Below are 24947 nucleotides of genomic sequence, written 5' to 3'. Positions count from 1 at the left end.
ACTGCAAGATTAGAGCCAATCAGCATGCTGATTACCCCATGAATCCATCAACCTCTCGCACACTCACAATGTGCAGATTAGACACAAGTTCCAAGACACAAACACCAGTGCACGCACACACACACACACCAGGCATACATATACACACACACGCTCACACAGGCACACCCACACTCCAGACCTGCACGCAGGAACAAGCACTCCAGTCATGTAGGCAGGCAGACGCACTCCGGCATGCAGGCAGGCACACACACTCCAGACGTGCGCGCAGGCACACACACGCCAGACATGCACACACACGCCAGACATGCACACACACTCCAGGCATGTGCACACACACCAAGTCATGCGCACACATGCCAAACATGTACACACTCCAGGCATGCACATACACACATGCACACACACACATGACATGCACACACACGCCAGTCATGCACACACACGCCAGTCATGCACACACACGCCAGTCATGCACACACACGCCAGTCATGCACACACACGCCAGTCATGCACACACACGCCAGTCATGCACACACACGCCAGTCATGCACACACACGCCAGTCATGCACACACACGCCAGTCATGCACACACACGCCAGTCATGCACACACACGCCAGTCATGCACACACACGCCAGTCATGCACACACATGCCAGTCATGCGCACACACGCCAGTCATGCACACACACGCCAGACATGCACACACACACCAGACATGCACACAGATGCCAGACATGCACACACATGCCAGACATGCACACACATGCCAGACATGCACACACATGCCAGACATGCACACACATGCCAGACATGCACACACTCCAGACATGCACACACTCCAGACATGCACACATTCCAGACATGCAGGTCTGCACATGTCAGATCTCAGGTAATGCTCTGGGGGCTAAAGGCTCTTCACATCAGCCCACACAGCTTTGTCCTGCACTATTTCTTGTAATGGAAGTTCCACAGTTTGTGATAACACAGAATCTCCCAGTGGGTTAGGGGAACACAGGGCAGATGGCAAAATTTGAGTTTGTTGTAAATCTGGAATTAAAAGTCTAACAAGGACCATACAACCGTTTTTGATTGTTGTAAAAATCCCAGTCTGCTTCACTAATGTCCTTTTGACGGCATGGTGGCACATTGGTTAGCATTGCTGCCTCACAGCGTCAGGGACCCGGGTTCAATTCCGATCTTTGGTGACTGTGTGGAGTTTGTACGTTCTGGGAATGGCTGCGTGGGTTTCCTCCGGGGGCTCCGGTTTCCTTCCACAGTCCAAAGATGTTCAAGTCAGGTGGATTGGTCACGATAAATTGCCCCTTAGTGTCCAATGATTTGCAGATTAGGTGGGGTTATGGAGATAGGGCAGGGGGCTGGGCTTAGGTAAAGTGCTCTTTCAGAGGGTCGGTACAGACTCGATGGTCCAAATGGCCTCCTTCTGCACTGTAGGGATTCTATGAACATGCAGATATGTGCACGCACACACTCCAGGCATGCGCACACACACACACACTGCTGATATGGATCACACTCCAATCCACACACATGCACACTCAAAACATGCACATACACTGCAGACACATGGCAAGTACTCTCAGCAGACACATTCAGGACACACACATCAGATATCCCAACAACGCCTTCACCCTCTCAAGTCTCACAGTTAAGACACTCTTACAGTACCTATAGATAAGGTAGATTGTTACCAATGGTCCTGGGTTCTGATATTGCTGCTGTACATTCCCAATAATGAGGAATTCATTTGTCCAAGTGTTTAAACTTTCTGTGGTGCAAGATTCAACAGTCACAGACACTACTCCCAGTGCATGCAAAATCTCAAGTGTGACTTTAAAGATTGTGAGCACTGAAAATGCAGAATTCATCTCAACATGTCAGTCAAAAACTTGAAAGGTTGGAGACACACAGCAGGGCCCAGCAGCATCCGGAAGACTGGACACGGTGGCAGTATGGGAAGATGCCCAACAGGTACGCTGTTTCCCTCACTGCCACCCATAGAGATAAAACACGCAGTGGAACCTCCATCACCGGCCAGAATGGAGGGGACTTCATTGGCAGACGGACAATCTGACAAATGATTGGTCACTTCCAAATACTGGGACAAGGGGCAGCAAAGCCTTTGCCATGGGGACGAAGACTGAATCAATCGCAAAGCAACGTTTGTGGAGTGACTACAATACACACAAGATGCCAAAGGCTCTTCACATCTCCCACACAGCTTTCTCCTGCACCGTCTCTGGTAATGGAAGTTCCACAGTTTGTGAAAACACAGTGGGCAAAGGGAGCACCAATAAAAATCGATCGACAATGAACACAGATCTACATAAACGTATCTACCTCCTTCCACCAGAAAATCCCCAAAGAAACAGGCACAAGGTACACCAAATGTTGTTTGTGACATGGTGAGATAATGTTACATGGAACGGAGCAGTGCGGAGCTGTGTAAGCGTCACACTCCACACTGCTCCACCTCAGATGGGGGGAGAAATGAAGCCGGTGAACATGCCACATCACTGCTGGTAACGAGGGTACGAGGAGCCAAGTCAAAACAAAAAAAAAGAGTGAAGTGCAATGAGACAGACACTTGGTTAGTTTACCGTAAGGGCTAGCTGGAGTTGAGGAACGGGCTGAAAATAAAGAGCAAGGTTAGGGTTTAATTGCAGCGAACGCAAGTTAAAACAATTGCATTTTTCAGACAGTTATCCATATTAACAAGATAGCTTGGACGGAATTATGCAGCAGCTTATGCTTTCTCTCAGAAATATCACCACGATTCCCACACAATGCCTTGCCTGTGACCGTTGCCATGTAGGCAAGGATCAAAGGCGTTTTGCACACATCTGAAGTCTACAAATGAATACCCAGCTTATTCTATTTTTTTTTAATGTTATTGGCTGAGCTACGAATTTTGGTCAGGGCATCTTCTCCGAAGAATGGACCTGTGGCAGTGTATTGCTCCCTCAGTGCCAGAGTCTCAGCCCATATTATTGAACTCGATCACATTCAGTTCGAAAAACATTTGTCCTCAGTTTCTCTTTTAAGAGTTTCCCTTTTCTGACAGAGTGTGGGCCCACATTCACACTGCCAAAGAAGCTGAAGCAACACGCTGGGTGGACCTACACTAGATAGACTGCATCAGTTCCAGGAGACAGCTCCTCACCATCTTACCAAGGGCAATTTGGGATGGGCAACAATGCCAACGTCCCTTGATATAATATGTAGATAAAAACGCCTCGGGTGCCAATTGTTGCCCAGTTGCAGCGTGGACAGGAGTTTGGGATTTACTGGGTTTAGGCCTGAGATCCAGGTTCATTCCTGTTTGCATCTGTTAATCTAAAATGATCAATCTTTCGACATCTGTATTCCAGTTAGAAGATGAATGTCCCTTCTGACCCACAGAACTGGATCAAAACCAGTGGCCCATCCTATTTGTTGCACTGGTGCCAATGTGGCAAGATAGCAAATGGGAATATTGGGCACCTGGCAGGTTTTTTTTGATTCTTCCACAGGATGTGGGCGTTCCTGGTTAGGTCAACATTCATCGCCCTTTCCCAGCCACCCTCATGAACTGCTGCAGTCCGTGTGGTGTAGGTACAACCACAGTGCTGGTCGGGAGTCAATTCCAGGATTTGAATCGAGAGGCAGGCAATATATTTCCAAGACGGGATGGTGTGTGGCTTTGAGGGAGAATTGCAGGTGGTGGTGTTCCCATGTGTCTGCTGCCCTTGTCCTTCTAGACGGTACAGGTCGCAGGTTTGGAAGGAGCTGTCAAATAAGCCTTGGCGAGTTGCAGCAGTGCATCTTGTGGATGGTACACACTGTGACATGGCGCGTCACTGGTGGAGGGAGTGAATGTTTAAGTTGGTGGAAGGGTGCCAATCAAACAGGGCAGCTTTGTCCTGGATGGTGTCGAGCTTCTTGAGTGTTGTTGGAGCTGCACTCATCTAGGCAAATGAAGAGTATTCCATCACACTCCTGGCTTGTGCCTTGTAGATGGTGGACAGGCTTTGGGGAGTCAGGAGGTGAGTTAATCGCCGCAGGATTCCCAGCCTCTGATCTTTTTTTAAAATGTGTTCATGGCATGTGGGCATCGCGGCTGTGCCAGCATGTATTGCCCACCCCTGGGGGCATTTTTAATTTTTGTTTTTTAAAGAGTCAACCACATTTCTGTGGATATGCCGCAGTCCCCCCACTCCTGCAGCCACAGTATTAATATGGCTGGTCCAGTTCAGTTTCTGGTCAATGATAACCCCCAGAATGCTGCTAGCGAGGGATTCAGCGATGGTAATGCCATTGAATGTTATTGGCGGGGGTAATGCCATTGAATGTCATTGGGGGGGGGGGTGATGGGCGGGAAATATTAACCCCTTACAACACTCTTCTCGAAGTCTAGATTAAAACCCTGAAAATGGGAAGAGTAGAAAAGAAATATGATCATTTAAAAAGTAAGTTCAAAGCACAGGCTCAGGTACTTCCAAGGACAAGATAACTGGAACCTGACAAAAATCACTCACCAATCTCATCCACATTCAGAAGCAGTCATAGCTTTTATTGTCAATTAAATAATCTATTAATTAAATCTTCATATGTGAACTCAAAAGTACAACAAACCTAAAGGATTCAGTGGAAAGCATTGTGGGCCCATGTCTCTGCACTGTGGAACTATAATGGGCACAACTTGCTAAATATGGAGAAAGTGGTACCTTATACACATTTTATGGAGCATGAAAGGAATTCTCTTCAGGGTCAAACGATAATTTGTCACAGGAAACGTCATTTCGCCTCCATTTTGCTGTTCTTCCCTGTTCCTCGGAGACCACTTCAAAGTGTGTTCTCAGGGTGAGGATTGACTGTATAGGTGCTCCATAACCCACCTGCCCTGTGTAAGCCGGAGTCTCAAGTCTCCACTTCCTTCACCCTGTCTAACCCGTGTCTCACAGTCCATCCCGTGCCTCGCGGTCCATCCCGTGCCTCGCGGTCCATCCCGTGCCTCGCAGTCCATCCCGTGCCTCGCAGTCCATCCCGTGCCTCGCAGTCCATCCCGTGCCTCGCAGTCCATCCCGTGCCTCGCAGTCCATCCCGTGCCTCGCAGTCCATCCCGTGCCTCACAGTCCATCCGCGGTCTCACAGTCCATCCGCGGTCTCACAGTCCAGCCCTGGTCTCACAGTCCAGCCCTGGTCTCACAGTCCATCCGCGGTCTCACGGTCCAACCCCGGTCTCACGGTCCAACCCCGGCCTCACGGTCCAACCCCGGCCTCACGGTCCAACCCCGGCCTCACGGTCCAACCCCGGTCTCACGGTCCAGCCCCGGTCTCACGGTCCAGCCCCGGCCTCACGGTCCAACCCCGGTCTCACGGTCCAGCCCCGGTCTCACGGTCAATCCCCGGCCTCACGGTCCAACCCCGGCCTCACGGTCCAACCCCGGCCTCACGGTCCAACCCCGGCCTCACGGTCCAACCCCGGTCTCACGGTCCAGCCCCGGTCTCACGGTCCAGCCCCGGCCTCACGGTCCAACCCCGGTCTCACGGTCCAACCCCGGTCTCACGGTCCAACCCCGGTCTCACGGTCCAACCCCGGTCTCACGGTCCAACCCCGGTCTCACGGTCCAACCCCGGTCTCACGGTCCAACCCCGGCCTCACGGTCCAACCCCGGCCTCACGGTCCAACCCCGGTCTCACGGTCCAACCCCGGTCTCACGGTCCAACCCCGGTCTCACGGTCCAACCCCGGTCTCACGGTCCAACCCCGGTCTCACGGTCCAACCCCGGTCTCACGGTCCAACCCCGGTCTCACGGTCCAACCCCGGTCTCACGGTCCAGCCCCGGTCTCACGGTCCAACCCCGGCCTCACGGTCCAACCCCGGTCTCACGGTCCAACCCCGGCCTCACGGTCCAGCCCCGGTCTCACAGTCCAGCCCCGGTCTCACAGTCCAGCCCCGGTCTCACAGTCCAACCCCGGTCTCACTGTCCAACCCCGGTCTCACGGTCCAACCCCGGCCTCACGGTCCAACCCCGGTCTCACGGTCCAACCCCGGTCTCACGGTCCAACCCCGGTCTCACGGTCCAACCCCGGTCTCACGGTCCAACCCCGGCCTCACGGTCCAGCCCCGGTCTCACGGTCCAGCCCCGGTCTCACGGTCCAGCCCCGGTCTCACGGTCCAGCCCCGGCCTCACGGTCCAACCCCGGCCTCACGGTCCAACCCCGGTCTCACGGTCCAACCCCGGCCTCACCGTCCAACCCCGGCCTCACCGTCCAACCCCGGCCTCACCGTCCAACCCAGGTCTCACGGTCCAGCCCCGGTCTCACGGTCCAACCCCGGTCTCACAGTCCAACCCCGGCCTCACAGTCCAACCCCGGTCTCACAGTCCAACCCCGGCCTCACAGTCCAACCCCGGCCTCACCGTCCAACCCTGGTCTCACAGTCCAGCCCCGGCCTCACGGTCCAACCCCGGTCTCACAGTCCAACCCCGGCCTCACAGTCCAACCGCGGTCTCACAGTCCAACCGCGGTCTCACAGTCCAACCCCGGTCTCACAGTCCAACCCGGCCTCACCGTCCAACCCTGGTCTCACAGTCCAGCCCCGGCATCACGGTCCAACCCCGGCCTCACAGTCCAACCCCGGTCTCACAGTCCAACCCCGGTCTCACAGTCCAACCCCGGTCTCACAGTCCAACCCCGGTCTCACAGTCCAGCCCCGGTCTCACAGTCCAACCCCGGTCTCACAGTCCAACCCCGGTCTCACAGTCCAGCCCCGGTCTCACGGTCCAACCCCGGCCTCACGGTCCAACCCCGGTCTCACAGTCCAACCCCGGTCTCACAGTCCAACCCCGGTCTCACAGTCCAGCCCCGGCCTCACAGTCCAACCCCGGTCTCACAGTCCAACCCCGGTCTCACAGTCCAACCCCGGTCTCACAGTCCAACCCGTGCTTCACAATGTATCTCCTGTTCCGTCTAATTCTAACATGCCTCCCACAATTTAAGATGTTACTCTCAGTCCAGTCTAACCCAGATTGCAGAGGTTATTTTGTGCCTTGTCTATGTAACCAATGAGTTCTGGAAGACCCCACGGTTTCTTGCTGCCGCTCCTTTCGATGGGTGTTCTCTGGTGCCTTTCCCAAATTCTAATTCCCCATTTGTGAGGCTGGATTTTGATCAAACTCAGTTGAGCCTGAGCCTGGTCTCATCCGGCAGGCAAACTTTCTGCCTTGTCCAGTACAATTGGAATGAGGAGGTCACTTGACTGTGAGCAGGAGGAGGACACCTGCCTGCTATTCGCCTCCATGACTCTGGAAAATGAGGCCACTGAACCCTAACTGGTATCACGAAACTGAGCACAGTTCAGGGAATTGTGTTGCCTGACTGCAGGTTGTCTGCAGCCAGCAGGGGGAGCCAATGTCCCCAATATGTTTCCCCATCGCCTCAGCAAAACCTGACAGAGAATCGTCGCCAGCCTGCTTTCAAGCAATAACAAGGTAAGATATTTACTCACACAGAATAAAGCTAAAATATTTTTGGAACCACATGTTCCTTGAAGACTGAAGGCACAAAAGGGCAAGCAGGAGAACAAAACAAAGCCTTGTTACCTAGGACAGTAAGGTCAGCCGTGGCGGAGTTGGTGTCAAGGGTCGTATTCACCACACAAGTGTAGGATCCTTGGTCCTCCTCTGATACTTCCAGAATAGTCAAGATATCGCCAGATGTCTGGAGCCTGAAAGTGGGACCATAGTTTTGTTATTATCTTGACCATTTTCACAGACATTGGCTGCCTCAGCTGCTGATGGTTCCTAGTTTTTGTCTCAGATTTACGGGTATTTTGTTCAACAAAAGTGCTCATTTTCAAACATGTTTGGGTGTGAGGACATTTTTATTTTAAAAAATGTTTTTTGTTGCTTCGCAGCCTCCCACTTTTCATCCAAAATGACCCGCCTGGGGATGCGCATAAAGCCTTGAAGACATGACAACCGGAGGTCATATTACACAGGATTTCCCACCCTCAGACAGGTAAGCTGCCTGAGGGAATGGTGTTTCCAGCTGCCAACCTGCTGAATTCATTCCGAACAATGCCGACTTCAAATGGCACCGCGGGGCCCATGCCCACCCCTGGTGGGTGGAGACCCTGTTTTGGCCAGCATCCCCCTACTGAGGTTTATACTCCACTTGAGTCTCTCCCACCTCAACCCATCAACAGAACTTTCTACTTCGTTCTCCCTCATGTGCTTGTCTCGCTTTCTCTTTGTGATGAACGGTTACTGCCTTATCATCATGTAAGGTGATGTCCCCTTCAAGACCGGGCTTGGAACCCTGGGGACTCCGCCTCTGGCTCCGCCCATCTGTGAGCCATATATAAAGGGCTGCCTCATGGGCTGTGTAGCAGTCAGCACTTGTCTCAGCTCTAACATAGTTCTTAGTCTAATAAAGCCTTCTTTACAGTTTCATCTCTAAGCTTCGTTATTGAGGGTACCTCACTCTTAGATGCTCTACGCTCATCGCCTCAGCCATTCCTCGTCATTGGGAGTTTGGACAACCTAACCATTCTTTGGGCAAAAATGTTTCTACCGAATTTCCAATTAAATTTATTAATGACCATCTTACAGTTATAGCCCTAGTTCTGGACCATGTCTACCCATGTCCTGCGCACACTGTTGTAGGGCATTTAATCTCAATATTCACACGACATGTGCATGTCAACTTTAACTTTTTTTGATGGAGTTGATGGTAAAATGTTGGAACACAATGTGTGCGAGCGTTTTTGACTGCTGCGCAGGAATGTGTGACGCAGAAAGACTAAATTCCACCTAATTCCCCCTCTTGTACCATCCTGGTGGTGGATTAATGCAATGATGAGGAAGTGGTTGGCCAACCATAGCAACAAAACTCTTTATCAATTCATCTACAGCACAGCCAGACGCGAGGCGAGGGGAAACCTCAAATGGCGGAGAGCTTGGGGGAAATCAAGGGCCACATCTCAAATTACGCATAACGTATCCCAAAATGTTGTTGAATGCTTTTGCTTCCTTAGGTCGGGATGGTGGCAGATGGCAAGAGAATGCACAGGGATGAAAAACAATTATGTGCGCTGTGAAATTGTAAGGCACTTGCTACCCCCACATCTGTGGCTCGTCAACAGTGTCCATTGATCAATAAAGGCCAACAACTGCTCAATAAAATGGGCTCTGGTGGTGATCCGGGACCATGTCGCTCACTATCTCCCCCTACTGGGGAATAGCATCAAGAGCAGGTCAGATGTGAAAAAGCCCCTCTTACTTCCCTCGAGAATCTTTCGTACCTTTTGTCATCAGGCAGCTCCTCATTATTTTTCAGCCATATGATAGTTGGAGAAAGGCTTGGGTCATGCTTCACCTTGCACTCAAACACAGCTGTGCCCATAGTCTGCACTGACTGATATCGTGGCTGTTTCAGGATGGTTGTTGGATCTGAAAATTCAACATGCTCATGGTGTTCAACATGCTTGAAACAAAATAAAGCTTTCCAGAAAACGCAGACCGATGACAAGCAGGGCTCACCTTTGACATGGAGGAAGGCTTGGTTTTGGATGACACCAAGGGTATTGGTTGCTATACAGGTGTAAGTGCCGCTATCGTTCTTCTGTGAGAAGGCAATTTCCAAAGTACCGTTGTCATGGAAAACGTAAGAGTCACCGTGGAGAACGCTGCCTTGGTCATCCTTGAACCTGGCATTGAGCAAGTTTACCGTTACTCCATTGGCAAGGTGAGTCTTTGCCCCTTAATGCCAGCCTTTAATTACTTCCTCTCTACATCCCAGGTTTTCTGCTTGGCTGTATTGTCAATGCCCCTCTGAACATTCCTCTTGTGTTTCTCCCAGCAAAATGGCGCATCATAAAATCTTACTGTACTCCAATTTGGTCCCGTCATACTTATCTTGGCTCCTTTGAAAGAATTTGATGTGATGGCGCAGTGGTTAGCACGGCTGTCTCACAGCGCCAGGGACCCGTGTTCAATTCCAATCTTGGGCGAGTGTGTGGAGTTTGCATGCTCTCCCCGTATCTGCATGGGTTTCCTCCGGGTGCTCCGGTTTCCTCCCGCAGTCCAAAGATGTGCAGGGGATAGGGCGGTGGACTGGGCCTAGGTAGGGTTCACTTTTGGAGGATCAGTACAGACTCGATGGGCCGAATGGCCTCCTTCTGCACTTTAGGGATTCTATGGAATTATCTGGTTTGTTTCACTCCCATTCCCTGCCCCCTATATCCTGGAAATGTTTTCTTTTCAGGTAGAAAACCAATTACCTTTCGCAAGTTACTATTAAATCTGCTTCCAACACCTGTTCAGGCAGTGTATTCTGGACCCTATCGACACACAGTGTTAAAAAAAAACTTCACAGGCCAAATTTCCATCTGGACTTAAATACCGACCTGATGTGCACACTTTTGCGGCTCGTAAAATTCACACCCTTTGCGAGAGATTTTTGTCTTTTCACATACAGGTTAGTTTGCAGTGCATTTTGCAAGCCACGATGGAATACATCAGGAGTGCGAGTGGAACAGTACGAAGACCCTCCTCGGTTCCGCAACACAGCAGCCCAGCTCCCAATATTATCAAAAGGCCTGTCAAATCTTACCCCTCATCCCCTTGACACCTCACCTTCCCCCACACACTACTCTATACCACCCTAACCCCGCCCCACGTATCCTGCATCGGCACTCACCCAGTTTGCATTATGTACAGTGCTCAGGATCCATGCAATCGCAACAGAAATTATTTTAAAATCATTTGGAAAAAAAGAAACCCCTTAACAATTGAAGAAATCCTAGAATTCAAACTCAAAATCAATTATACTGGACAAAACAAAACCCAAGGTGAAAATATTGTAATGTTGAACATAGTATGGTACTTTCACCATTGGAAAAGTACCGCAATGCATTTGAACAATTACACACTGCTGGTCAATGTATGGTGCAACATAACTTTGCAGGACATATCCCTATGATGAATCACTATATTAGAAACACATCTACATTATTTTACAGCATCTAATAGTAACATTTGAAAGTGTCGAAACATTCTACACTTACATTTCAGAATGATCCCGAGATCCTTGGCAGACTTTCCGTTTTCTGCATGAACTTTCAAACATGGCATGCTTTCAATGGGCTTTCAAATTCCCACAGCACCAGATGAAAATGGTGTGCGAGAAGGAATTGGATTTTCACCCCCTTCCATTTAAAATGGGACATGACCTCAGTCGGGGGGGGGGGGGGCAGTGGTGTAACGCTTTGCACACAAATTATTCTTGACCTGCAGAAAGGCCAGAGGAAAATGGCGTAGGGGTGGGAATGCAAGGGAAAATCGGATTTCCTCCAAAAAAAAGCTCAGTGTGGCGATTATCACACCTCCACATCCAGATGGAAATTTGACTCCTCATCTCCCCTCCTGTTCTTTTCCCAATTACCATGAATTCACGTCGTCTGGTTACAAAAAACTCCTTCCAGTTTCTTCTTAACAACTCTCATCAAACGAGCCTAAAATTTAGTCTTTCAATAAAATTCAGTAAAGGATATTGAGTGGAAATATGATACAAATGTATAAGATTATGAAAGATTTACAAAAGGTTGGCAAAGAGAAGCTGTTCCCATTAACTGATCATTCAAGGATTAGGGGACAGTCTTTGCGCATGAGATGCAGGGCAGACATAAGGAAGAACCTTTTTTACTAGTGATTGGCAGTGACCTGGAACTCACTGCCAAATGGGTGATGGAAGCAGAGATGACCAATCACATCAAAAGGAAAATAGATAGGCGCTTAAGGGAAATATGATGGGCGCTTAAGGGAAATATACTAACATGGTTATGAGGATAATGGGAATGGGTGTGACTGGATTGCTCTAGAGAGCTGGCATTAGCTCAATAGGCCAAATTACCTCCTTCTGCACTGTACTGACACTACGCCTCCACGTGGTGAGGGCTGTGGCTATCATTACTGTGTGGTTGAGTGATAAGATGTGTAAAAGCATGTTACTGCATGTCATAAGGTGTGTGACAGTTATTACTGTTATAGTAATGTGTGGTAGTGTGATGAAATGTAACAGTGCGTTACTGCAGGTTACAAGGCGTGTGACATTGCGTGTTGTTAGTATGTGGTAGTGTGGTTAAATGTAACAGCGTTTGGGGCGGCAGGGTGGCGCAGTGGTTAGCACTGCTGCGTCACGGCGTCAAGGTTTCAGGTTTGATCCCGGCCCTGGGTCACTGTCCCTGTGGAGTTTGCACATTTTCTGCGTCGGTCACACCTCCACAACCCAAAGATGAGCAGGGTAGATAGATTGGACACACCAAATTGCCCGTTAATTGGAAAAAATGAATTGGGCACTCTAAATTTATTTTTTTTAAATGTGACAGTGTTTCACTGCATGTCATAACGTACGTGACAGTGTGTGTAGTTACTGTGTGGTAGTGTGATTAAATGTAACAGCGTGTTACTGAATGTTATGAGGCATGTGACATTGCGTGTTATTATGGTGTGTGGTAGTGTGATTAAATGTAACAGCGTGTTACTGCATGTTAGAAGGCGTGTGACAGTGTATGTTGTTACTGTGTGTGATGGAATGTGCACTATCACAACACTGAATATCTGTCATATTCTTCAAGTAAGCAAAGGACTTAGTAACTTATTTGATACCGAATGATTCGTCTGTGTGTCTGCAATTCTTACAGAAGCACATTCATCACAAAACTACACAGAACTTGTGAACATTGAAGGGTTTTTTCTGGATTACTTTACCATTCATTTTACCCAGCTGGCTAGCTAAGTATGGAGAACACCTGTGCGGAAACGGAATAGAATGATCCCAGAACATTTCCTAAAACAGCACTCCCAGAGTTTACCATCATCAGCTGGATTACAGAAGTACACGTGGAGCAATGCAATAAATTGCTGATGGTCTCCTTACCATTGAATTTGAGGTATTGGCGATCCAAAATATTCACAGTCCAGCATCGCAGCCTTATTGGCAATTACCTGATAAATCTGGCTTGGGGGTGTCAGCATTCTGGGGGTCTCAGCTGAAAGGTGCAACAAAAGATAAATCATTTAAAAACTGAAATCCGTTTTATATTACGGCTTTGAAAATGACCCAGGCCTAAGAATGTGCAAGAACATCCAGTGATAAATCAGACGCAGTTTGATGTTAAGGTATGAAAATAGCTCCAATGGTTACAATAGCTCCATTTCCCCTCAGGACACTCCAATGACATTGTCTGATGATGTCAGATGCCGCACTACCTAAGATTGGCAAGTGACTTTTGATGTCCTGTTTACAAGTTGTGAAGATCAACTAGCCCAGCGTGACTCATCCATCCACGATATCGTACATACTTTCAGGAACTTCATCTCACTGATTCAAGAACAAATTTAACGGTTTTACTTCACTCAGGTGATCACTCAAAAAGTGTTGACCGCTGATGAATGAATTTCCTCTTGAACACGCCCACCTAAATTGACCTTTCACTATTTTCACTCCAAGCTGCTTGGCTCTCTTCTTCCTGGCTTACCTCCAAGAACTGCTCGGAATTTACCCTGCCTGTAATACACGGTGCCTCATTCAGAAAACCACCACCTCTCACTTCAGTGGCCTTCACTGTCTCATGTCACCCTGTCGAAACTTGTACAGCTCACAACTCCTGTTGGGGAAACTGGACAAGCGCGGCACATTGCAAGGAGCAGAATTTTAGATTCATATATGTTTACAGCACAGAAGGAGGTCATTCAACCCACCATTCATCCCACCATTTTTACGCTGATCAATAAAGATAAGACTGTAGTAATCCCCTTTTCCAGTTCCTGGCCCATAGTCCTGGAAGAAGGTTACGGTAGCGCAAGAGACTATCTAAACATTTGCAAAATGTTACGAGACTTTCTGACTCAACCACCCTTTTAGGCAGTGAGTTCTAGACTCCCACGATCCTCTGGTTGAAAAGGTTTCTCCTCAACTCCCCTCTTAGCCTTCCACCTCTCACCCTAAATTAGATGCTCCCTGGTTACTGACCCCTCTACCAATGGATAATGTGCCTTCCTATCCACCCTATCTAGCCCTCATAATCTTATGCATCTCGGTCAGGCCCCCTCTAAAACCTTTGCTACTCCAAGGATAACAGTCCCAACCTATGCAAATCTCCCCTCCTAGCTCAGGCCCATGTTGCAACAGAGGCTCATGCAACTTGCACAAGTGAAGGGAGGAACCGAAGAGGTTAACGTTCAAACTTGCCCTGTAACCAAATGGCAAAGGATTTTGATTGGAAGATTCAGGGAAATGTTGTAATTCGGTGGATATTTCTGTTGGCAGGTGCAGTTAGGGAGGCCAGATAGGGTGCAGATAGATACGTTGTAGAAACACTGAAGTGTTGCTCTGCATCCTGCATTGTCAAACCTGACTTGGGACAGCTGATATTCACATCAGGCATTTGAAAAGGACTCTTTTGTTTCACACTATTTAACATCATTCGGCTGATGATCCAAAAGAAACGAACTGCAAAACACCGTGTGCCATACATTAGTGTCACGTGTAAGTAGAGCAGCATTAAATGAATTCCAATCCTGCAAACCAATTTTACCTCAGCTTTAACTACACTGCGAGAAGGTGATGGTGGATTGAGAATCGCCTTTGGAGGCGAGAGGCCTGAGGCCTATTCTGCATCCAATGAGAACAGGGAAGGACAACACAGCTGGCAATAAAGAACAGGGAGTGCTGGTAAAATTCAGCTGGCCAGGCAACCTCTGCGGAGAGAGAAGCAGCTTTAACATTTGAGATGAAACGTGATGAAAGGTCACCGGCCTGAAACATTAATGCTGTTTCTCCACAGACGCTGCCATACCTGCCGAGTTTTTCAGCCACTTTTTGTTTTTATTTCACGTCTCCAGCACCCACAGCTGCTTTTAACACAGCTGGCAAGACTCCAAACAAGACTCGATTCAAGAACATTCCAGAATGCTACTGGGACGCCTCGAGTTCAAGTTCAGATAGCCCCTGAAGAGGCGACCATATTTTAACGTGTGCTATTTCTCTCCTGGATGTAAAGGATTTGCTTGGCCTCAAGCTGCCAATTTGTGAAAGGGGTCAGAGTGTCACAGCTATGACCCGTAATGTCTGCACGCTGAGAGAACACAACTTGGCATTATGGGAGATTTCTGCAATATGCATTTAAGGGATAGCAGCGTGCCACCACGAGAAGGGAAGTGTGTCATGCGATCCAGTCTCAGTTTCACTTTGGTGTGTGAGCAGAACGCAGCACACACAGCTCTGCTGCTGATGTATCCAAGCTTTGTATACCTTCTTATGTACCTTGTCTCAATTGATGAACCCATAATGTGTTTGCACAATCACTTATGAGTGATTGGTGTCTTTATATCATTGTAAAAACATGACAGAGGTCTGGTCAAGAAGCAATATTCTCGTCGCAAGCAGTCACCACAAGATCCACGAGCTGGTAACGGCCACAACAAAACTCACCAAGTACATTGACAAAGGCGTTTGCCAACAAGTATCCGTGCTCATTTGATGCATTGCACTGGTAAACTGCGCTGGAAGAGGCCTGGACTTTAGTGAAGCGGATGGTGTCATCCATGTGTTTCCTGCTGATGTCACTGGGGGCACCTAACAGTCAGAAAGGAGCCATAGTTACTAAACAGAGTTCTGAAATGAGAAAAGACACTTCAAACCACAGCGTCCCCTCATGGAACTGTTTTGCAACCACCAGGCCATTGTGAGCCAAACTCAAATTAGACACTCACGTTCGATGGGAAAACCATTAACCAGCCATTGAATTGCGGGCTTGGGATTTCCATTAGCTCTGCAGATCAGTGTCCCGTCTTCCCCAGGCGCCAGGATTAGGTTCTTGGGCTCGCTAATCCAATATGGCGCAGCTGCCGAAACAAAAAGGACAAGTCAGAATATCACTCGCTGGGCCAATGTCCAACCCGCCTTGCGTTATTCAGCATGGCCAATTGGTCAGATTTATGACCTATGACCTATTTAAATGGCAGAATATAATTGTTCTTAATCCTAAATTTCTCGAGTCAAAATTTCACGCTCGCTCCAGTCAGTAGATTTTGGGTGGGGAGAGAGGTTGGGGGTAAAATTGAAGAAATGGGATTCCCTACGGGTTCCCACCCACATCAGCCACTGGGACAGGCAAGGCCTTGGATGGAAAGCTAACCATTGCCCCAATGAAGTGACCAAATTTTAGGCTTGTGGGAGGATTGACTTTGCATGGGGAAGTCCAAAAATCAAAAGACTTAGATCCAGGGCGAGAAGGGTGCACATTCATCGGTGGCCCCAATAGCAAAGTGGTTAGCACTGTTGCTTCACAGCACCAGGATCCCAGGTTTGATTCCCGGCTTGGGTCACTGTCTGTGCGGGGTCTGCACGTTCGCCCCGTGCCTGCGTGGGTTTCCTCCGGATGCTCCGGTTTCCTCCCACAAGTCCCAAAAGACGTGCTATTAGGGTGAATTGGACATTCTGAATTCTCCCTCTGTGTACCCGAACAGGCGCAAGTATGTGGAGACTAGGGGTCTTTTCCAGTAACTTTATTACAGTGTTAATGTAAGTCGACTTGGGACATTAATAAAAATTATTATTAAAAAATTGGATACCTCCCCATGGTTTGGTGACCTCCGGATCGCCCTTCTGCTACCCCCCCCCCCTCCCTCCCAGCATCTCCTGAATTGCCTCCATTTGCGGCCCCTCATGACTTCCCTACGCTCTCCACACTGGGACGCTTAGACTTACCTTGGCCTATGGTGCCAGGACTCAGTTCCCTACAGCCCTCGTCACTGCAGGGACTGGTGAGCTCCCGGCCAATCAGATGGGCCGGTAGCTCTCTAAGGTGGGCCTTCCTCCCGGGTGAGGGGCGCAAGACACAACTGCTGCCACTTAGTGTTCACTTGAGTGCGAGATGGCTGCGGGACACTGGGAGTCGGTGGGATGGGTTGCCCGCCGACCCCTTGGAGAGCAGGATGCGAAATCCCGTCATCTGAAACATTCACATCTTTGCTTCTTTTCTTTTAAGGGGGGAGGGGGGACATTTGTTGCAATGGGTCTAAGTAGAAGACGCGGTGAGCAATCGCATGGAGAGCACAAAGAGGTCCCAGCGCGCCCAAAAGCCATTTCAGAGTTACCGCGATAAGAGTCTTATTTCCAGCCAGTATTCCCGCAGTGGGCAGGCTTGTGGCTCATGAAAATACATGAGTTCTGCTCAATCATCCCTCAACTTAAACAGCAGTTAAGCTACTTCCATATCTAGCTCTAATAAGCACTCAAGTAACAAGACATTGCCTAGCTAATTGGGAGAGCTTTGTGCTTTCACTGGTTCAAAAGTAACACTTTCAGTCAAATCATTTGAGTTGACAGACTTAACAAAGCCTCAGGGATTTTGTGGAAAAAAGCAGCCATTGATTTAAAAAACCCATAGCCCTATATAAAGCTTAATACCATTAACTCTAATGTTCCCTTCATTTACTAAGTTACCTCCATAAGCTCAGATCAGAGACAGCACTGAACTTGTGGATTTAGAGAAAATCGAGGGCCCAAGCCTCATTCTGGAGACCTGGACATAGGCTGGCGTTTCACTGTGCTACCAAGGAAATGTTGCACTGTCGGAGTGTGAACCTAGAGTTTTCATTCACCAGGTCCTTTTGAATGGACCAGGACAGGACAGTGCAAGAGATGCACTGAGGCACAGTCCCAATCCAGTTAGGGACCAGTCCCACTGCCGCAGTTATACAGGGCCTTGGTGAGGCCACACCTTGAGTATGGTGTGCAGTTTTGGTCTCCTAGTTTTAGGAAGGACATTCTTGCTGTTGAGGGTGTCCAGCGAAGGTTCACCAGACTAGTTCCCGGGATGGCAGGACTGATATATAAAGAAAGACTGGATTGACTGGACTTGTACTTACTGGAGTTTAGAAGAATGAGAGGGGATCTCATAAAAACATATAAAATCCTGATGGGACTGGACAGGCTAGATGCGGGAAGAATGTTCCCAATGTTGGGGATGTCCAGAACTAGGGGGGTCACAGACGAAGAATAAGGGGTAAGCCATTCAGGACTGAGATGAGGAAGAACTTCTTCTCTCAGGGAGTTGTAAACTTGTGGAGGTCTCTACCACAGAAAGCTGTTAGGGCAGTTCGTTGGATAAGAGGGAGCTGGTCATGGCTAAACGGATGAAGGGGTACGGAAAAAAAACAGGAATGGGATACTGAATTTGCATGATCAGCCATGATCATATAGAATGGTGGTGCAGGCTTGAAGGGCCGAATGGCTTAAACCTGTACCTATTTTCTATGTTTCTGAGTGTGAATTGCATTAGCAGCACCGGTATATTCTTTTTAAAAAATATATATTTTATTGAAATTTTTCATTCATAATTTTTCCCCTTACACATCAAACAAAAAGAAAAGTTAACAGTACAAGTAACATGATAACTACAATCTAATAAAGAGTAACTAACTAACATGGTAAACTAACCAAATAACATAAAATGAAACACCCCCCCCCCCCCCCCCCCACGGTTGCTGCTGCTGGTCATCTATCTTCCCTCTAACGTTCCGCTAGGTAGTCGAGGAACGGTTGCCACCGTCTGGTGAACCCTTGAGCCGATCCTCTCAGAGCAAACTTAATCTGCTCCAGTTTTATGAACCCCGCCATATCGTTTACCCAGGCCTCCAGTCCAGGGGGTTTCGCTTCCTTCCACATGAGTAAAATCCTACGCCGGGCTACTAGGGACGCAAAGGCCACGACATCGGTCTCTTTCGCCTCCTGCACTCCCGGCTCATCCGCAACTCCAAATAAAACTAACCTCCAGGCTGGTTTGACCCGGACCTTCACCACTTTCGAGATCACTCCCGTCACTCCCCTCCAATGCCGGGCACAGCCAGAACATATGCGTGTGGTTTGCCGGGCTTCCGCCGCACCTCCCACACTTGTTCTCCACTCCAAAGAAACTGCTCAACCTTGCTCCCGTTACGTGTGCTCTATGCAGCACCTTAAATTGAATCAGGCTAAGCCTGGCACACGAGGAAGAGGAATTTACCCTGCTTAGGGCATCAGCCCACATACCCTCCTCTATCTCCTCCCCGAGCTCTTCTTCCCATTTTCCTTTCAGTTCGCCCACCAGCTCCTCCCCCTCTTCTCTCATCTCTCGGTATATCTCTGACACCTTGCCCTCCCCGACCCACACCCCCGAGAGCATTCTATCCTGGATCCCCTGTGTCGGGAGCAATGAAATTCCCTCACCTGTTGTCTTGTGAACGCCCTCACCTGCATATACCTAAAGAAATATCCCCGGTGCAGCTTATACTTTTCCTCCAACCCGTGACCACACTTGCCGTTGGGGCCCCATAGAGGAGTTTAACCCAGCTGACAAACCCGGCCCCGAACCCGAACCTCCTCAGCACCTCCCATAGATACTCCCACTCCACCCTATCAAATGCCTTCTCTGCATCCATTGCCGCCACTATCTCTGCCTCCCCCTCTGCTGGGGGCATCATTATCACCCCGAATAGCCGTCGCACGTTAACATTTAGTTGTCTCCCCTTTACGAATCCTGTCTGGTCTTCGTGCACCACCCCCGGGACACAGTCCTCTATCCTCGTTGCCAGCACCTTTGCTAGCAATTTGACGTCTACATTTAGTAGTGAAATAGGCCTATAGGACCCGCACTGCAGCGGATCTTTATCCCGCTTCAAAATTAGCGATATCGTCGCCTCCGACATTGTCGGGGGTAGAGTCCCCCCTTCCCTGGCCTCGTTAAAAGTCCTCACCAACAGCGGGGCCAGCAAGTCCACATATTTTCTATAAAATACCACCGGGAACCCATCTGGTCCCGGGGCCTTCCCTGCCTGCATGTTCCCCAGCCCCTTGGTAACCTCGTCCACCCCAATTGGTGCCCCCAGGCCTCCACCTCCTGCTCCTCCACCCTCGGGAACCTTAATTGGTCCAAAAACTGCCGCATCTCCTCTTTTCCCTCCGGGGGTTGGGACCTATAAAGTCTTTTGTAAAAGGTCTTAAACACCTCGTTTATCTTCCCTGCTCTCTGCACCGTAGCTCCCTTTTCGTCTCTAATTCCCCCTATCTCCCTCGCCGCTGTCCTCTTTCGCAGCTGATGGGCCAACAGGCGACTAGCCTTTTCCCCATATTCATATCTCATCCCCTGTGCCTTTCTCCACAGCACCTCCGCCTTCCTCGTGGTCAGCAGGTCGAACTCCGTCTGGAGTCGTCGTCTCTCCCTGTATAGTGCCTCCTCCGGAGCCTCCGCATATTCTTTATCCACCCTTAAAATCTCCCCCAGTAATCTTTCCCTTTCCTTGGCCTCTGTTTTCCCTTTGTGGGCCCTGATGGAGATCAGCTCTCCTCTGACCACTGCCTTTAGTGCTTCCCATACCACTCCCACTCGGACCTCCCCGTCGTCATTGGCCTCCAGGTATCTCTCGATACATCCCCGCACCCTTCCACAGACTCCCTCATCTGCCAACAATCCCACATCTAATCGCCAGAGTGCACGCTGCTCCCTCTCCTCTCCTAGCTCCAGGTCCACCCAATGTGGGGCATGATCTGAGATAGCTATGGCTGAATACTCAGTTTCTTCCACCCTCGAGATCAACGACCTTCCCAAAACAAAAAAATCTGCCCGGGAGTACACCTTGTGAACATGGGAGAAGAAGGAGAACTCCCTGGCCTTCGGTCTAACAAATCGCCATGGATCCACTCCCCCCATTTGGTCTATAAACCCCTTAAGCACCTTGGCCGCTGCCGGCCTTCTTCCGGTCTTAGATCTAGATCTATCTAACCCTGGGTCCAGCACGGTGTTGAAGTCTCCCCCCATTATCAAATTTCCTACCTCCAGGTCCGGGATACGTCCCAGCATCCGCTTCATGAATCCCGCATCATCCCAATTCGGGGCATATACGTTAACCAACACGACCTCCGTTCCCTCCAGCCTGCCACTCACCATCACACATCTGCCTCCACTATCTGCTACAATGCTCCTATCTTCGAATGATACCCGTTTCCCCACCAGTATGGCCACCCCTCTATTCTTTGCATCCAGCCCTGAATGGAACACCTGTCCCACCCATCCTTTCCTTAACCTAACTTGGTCCGCCACCTTCAGGTGCGTCTCCTGGAGCATTGCCACGTCTGCCCTCAGTCCTTTCAAGTGCGCGAACACTTGGGCCCTTTTAATCGGTCCATTTAGGCCTCTCACGTGATCAGCCCCACTGGGGGGGCTACCTGCCCCCTTCCCGTGACGGCTAGCCATCACCCTCTCTAGGCCAGTCCCACGTCCCGATTCCGCGCTCCCACCCGTTTCCCAGGTGGCGCATTCCAGCCCCGACCACCCTTTCTTTAACCAGTTCCTCTTTGATTTCTGCAGCAGCAACCCAGTTATCCTCCCCCCCCCTCGCTAGATCCCCATCTAGCATGATTGCTCCCCCCATATTACTTCCGAAAGTCAGCAGACTTCAACTGACCCCGGCTTCTCCCGCTCGCTCCTTGACCCCCCCCGTGTGGGGAACTCCCATCTACCTTGCGCCTATCTTCCCGCCATCACCTTTCTGGCGTGGGAACAAGGACAGTAGGCCCCGTATTCTCTGTAGTTGTCCCGCCTCTTGTGGCGCAGCTCCCCCTACCGCCCCACTCCCATTCCTCATCCCCGCCTATGTCTCTTCTTTCCCCCCACCGGCGCCCACATTTCTTAGTGTCCCCCCCCTTCCTAATTTACATCCCTATATACATCGGCAGTGTCATTTCCCCTCTAAGATCAGTCCCTCAGTTCCGATCCAGTTTCTCGTCTTTAATAAAGGTCCATGCTTCTTCCGCCGTTTCGAAGTAGTGATGTCTCTCCTGGTACGTGACCCATAGTCGCGCCGGCTGCAGCATCCCGAACTTCACCTTCTTCTTGTGTAGCACCTCCTTGGCTCGATTAAAACTCGCCCTCCTTCTCGCCACCTCCGCACTCCAATCCTGGTACACCCGTACCACCGCATTCTCCCATCTACTACTCCGTACCTTTTTGGCCCATCTTAGAACCACTTCTCTATCATTGAAGCGATGAAATTGCACAATTGTCGCCCTAGGTGGTTCTCCCGCCTTTGGTCTCCTCGCAGGGACCCGATGAGCCCCCTCCACTTCTAAGGGGCCCGAAGGGGCCTCAGCTCCCATCAGCGAGCTTAGCATCGTGCTCACGTAAGCCCCGCAGTCCGCTCCTTCCACTCCCTCAGGAAGACCCAGGATCCGAAGGTTCTTCCTTCGTGCTCTGTTTTCTAGGGCCTCAATCCTTTCAATGCACTTTTTGTGGAGCGCCTCGTGCGTCTGTGTTTTGACCGCCAGGCCCAGGATCTCGTCTTCATTATCCGTCACCGTCTGCTCCACCACGCGGAGCTCCGTCTCCTGGGTCCTTTGTGCCTCCTTAAGCCCCTCAATTGCCTGTAGCATCGGGGTCAGCACCTCCTTCTTAAGTAGCTCCACACACCTTCTTAAGAATTCGTCTTGATCGGGCCCCCATGTCGCCTGGGCTTTCTCCGCCGCCATCTTGCTTCTTTTTTCCTCCTGTCCCTTTCCTCGAGGATTCTTCGTGATGTAGCCACCGCCACTGATATTTTTCTGTTTCGTTGGGGGGGGGGACTCCCTGTTAACTCACCCCACACCGGGTTTCGTCCTGAAAAAATTTCCCGTTGGGGCTCTTAAAAGAGCCCGAAGGTCCGTTTGAGCTGGAGCCGCCAAAACGTGCGGCTTAGCTGGGCATCGCCGCAACGGAAGTGATCAGCACCGGTATATTCAACAACGTGAAAATAAGTGATTATTAATACACTGCCATTTTGGTCACCAGCTGACCTGTTTGAACGCTGGGTGCACTGGTGTGTTTTACAGTCGGGCGAAGGGGAAGGACACCCTCTTTTGGCATCCTGGGCCTGTACAATTGCTCAAGGTGCATAGCCTTGCACTGGGCCCCTGTCTGGACTGTCGGATCCTGAGAGGGTGCAGTCAGGCAGCAGGTACCTCTGGTAGCTCGGTATCCCTGTTCTCCCATTCTCAAACCACCAATGTCACAGCTGATCAATACAACAGCTTAGTTAGTTATTCATCACATCATCCTGTGCAAAATGGCTGCCGGCTGAACAAACCCTGCAATTCACTGGAATGCTTTTTGAGAAGAGGCTGTAAAAATACAATTCTGTCTTTCAGAAAAATAGCCCGTAACATTAGATTGCTCTCTCATCATAAGGACACACCCAATACACTTGTGCGTCAAAGACGCTCATTTCCGTGAAAGCAGAGCTGTACCTTTGACCGTGACTGAAATGACGTGTGTACTGGTTCCCAAATAATTCTTCGCTGTGCATCTGTATTTCCCGGCATCCGCTTCCGAGACGTCGATAATTTTCAGGGTCTTCTTAAAATTGATCTCAAAGGTCCTGTGGCTGGGTAACTCTCCTCCTTCCTTGGTCCAGTGGATGGCTGGTGTCGGCCTAGAAAAGAATGGATGAGCCTCAGATGAAAGTAGGCATCAGACGTTAGGGATTTCAGTGCATGGGTCTATTTTCCCCCCCAAAAAAATCTTACGTCTATGCAAAAGGCGAAATCAGCTTTTCAGCGGTGATGTGTTGGGTGTTCTGGATCACAAACAGGTCACCAACACTGGAAGTGGTGCAACTCTATTTTATTATAAGGTTAACTATATTACCATACTTGAACTGTGGGTAAATGCAACACCAGCTTTAACTGTTGACCCTTGCCTAGTCCAAACCAGGTTATGCACTCAGCACATGGCGAATGCCTGTGTTGCAGGCTGTGAGCTCTGTGCTCCGAGCTGGCTGCTACTAGAATGAGTGGGAACTCTCCTGTCCCGTCTTTATAGTGCGTGTGCTCTCACTGGTGATTGTGTGCGGTGTTGTGTATGCTGATTGGTCCCACTGCATGTCCATTAGTGTGTCTGTGTATGTCTGCACCATAATATACTGGTGTATATTATGACAAGCGGGTTCTTTGCAAGCCTGTGTTTGGGGGTTTCTGTACTTTTCAGTGCGGTGCTGAAGGAGGGCCACATTGTCTTTCAGATGCGAATTTAAAGTCATTCCCATCGGCCCTCTCAGGCGGGCATAAAAGATCACAGCACTATTCGAAGAAATGTAGGGGGTTTCTCCACGACAACCTAACCGATATTCGCGCTTAACCAACACGAGTAAATAACTGTTCAACAGGCCATTATCACATTGCTGTATATGGGAGCTTGCTATGCACAAATGGGCTGCTTTTCCTACAATACAACAGTGACTATACTTCAGAAAGCACTTCATTGGCTGCAACGGGCTTTGGGATGTCCTGAGGCCAGGGAACATTGGATAATCACAGTTCTTTGTTCCATCCTCCGAGGTTCTTTTAAAAAATATTTAGAGTACCCAATTCTTTTTTTCCAATTAAGAAGCAATTTAGTGTGGCAATTTAGAGGCAATTTAGGGGGAGCAATAACCTACTGCCCATGTCCAAGCTCCTCTTTCGCCCTCAGGTAGCTTGAAGTCCTGCACTAGAAATGCCAATTCTTAATCTAGCTCACATCAAGGAGGACCTAAAAGACTTTGCAGTGATAAAGCTCGTTTTGCAAACTCAGAACGTCGCAAGGGCTTTACAGCCATCCAAGTACTTTTGAAGTGAAGTGTTATAACCCACACGGGGTCTTACGGGGTAGGGATGATTAACTACCCTGTGGATCTTGCGGAATACGAGCTCTCCTGTTAAGGGAACGGGGGACCTTGAACAACGACTGGATGTGTATAAATCATAGAATTTACAGGGCAGGAGGCAATTCGGCCCATCGGGTCTGCACCGGCCCTTGGAAAGAGCACCCCATCTCCGTAACCCAGTAACCCCACCTAACCTTTTTGGACACTAAGGGCAATTTAAC

The 24947-nt window shown here is 49.6% G+C and overlaps 1 protein-coding gene across 40 annotated transcripts in view; it reads right to left on the bottom strand.

Moving 5' to 3' along the window:
• The window catches only part of nrcama (neuronal cell adhesion molecule a), a 529817-nt gene that overhangs the window by 93306 nt on the left and 411564 nt on the right, over positions 1-24947 (bottom strand). For 33 of the 40 annotated variants that reach the window (XM_072484330.1, XM_072484333.1, XM_072484335.1 and 30 more), the window contains 8 exons: positions 23330-23514; positions 15784-15915; positions 15503-15646; positions 12947-13058; positions 9550-9716; positions 9312-9459; positions 7609-7733; positions 2623-2652 (listed from right to left, as the gene is read on the bottom strand). In XM_072484330.1, the coding sequence (XP_072340431.1) occupies positions 2623-2652; positions 7609-7733; positions 9312-9459; positions 9550-9716; positions 12947-13058; positions 15503-15646; positions 15784-15915; positions 23330-23514 (1043 nt within the window). The remainder of the gene's footprint in view (positions 1-2622; positions 2653-7608; positions 7734-9311; positions 9460-9549; positions 9717-12946; positions 13059-15502; positions 15647-15783; positions 15916-23329; positions 23515-24947) is intronic. The other 7 variants (XM_072484317.1, XM_072484351.1, XM_072484353.1 and 4 more) reach the window with 1 other exon arrangement.

The sequence above is a fragment of the Scyliorhinus torazame genome, chromosome 19, assembly GCF_047496885.1.
Source record: "Scyliorhinus torazame isolate Kashiwa2021f chromosome 19, sScyTor2.1, whole genome shotgun sequence".
NCBI classification, from domain to species: domain Eukaryota; kingdom Metazoa; phylum Chordata; class Chondrichthyes; order Carcharhiniformes; family Scyliorhinidae; genus Scyliorhinus; species Scyliorhinus torazame.
Note: the sequence above shows the minus strand (reverse complement) of the source record. Positions and strands in the feature narration are given on the sequence as shown.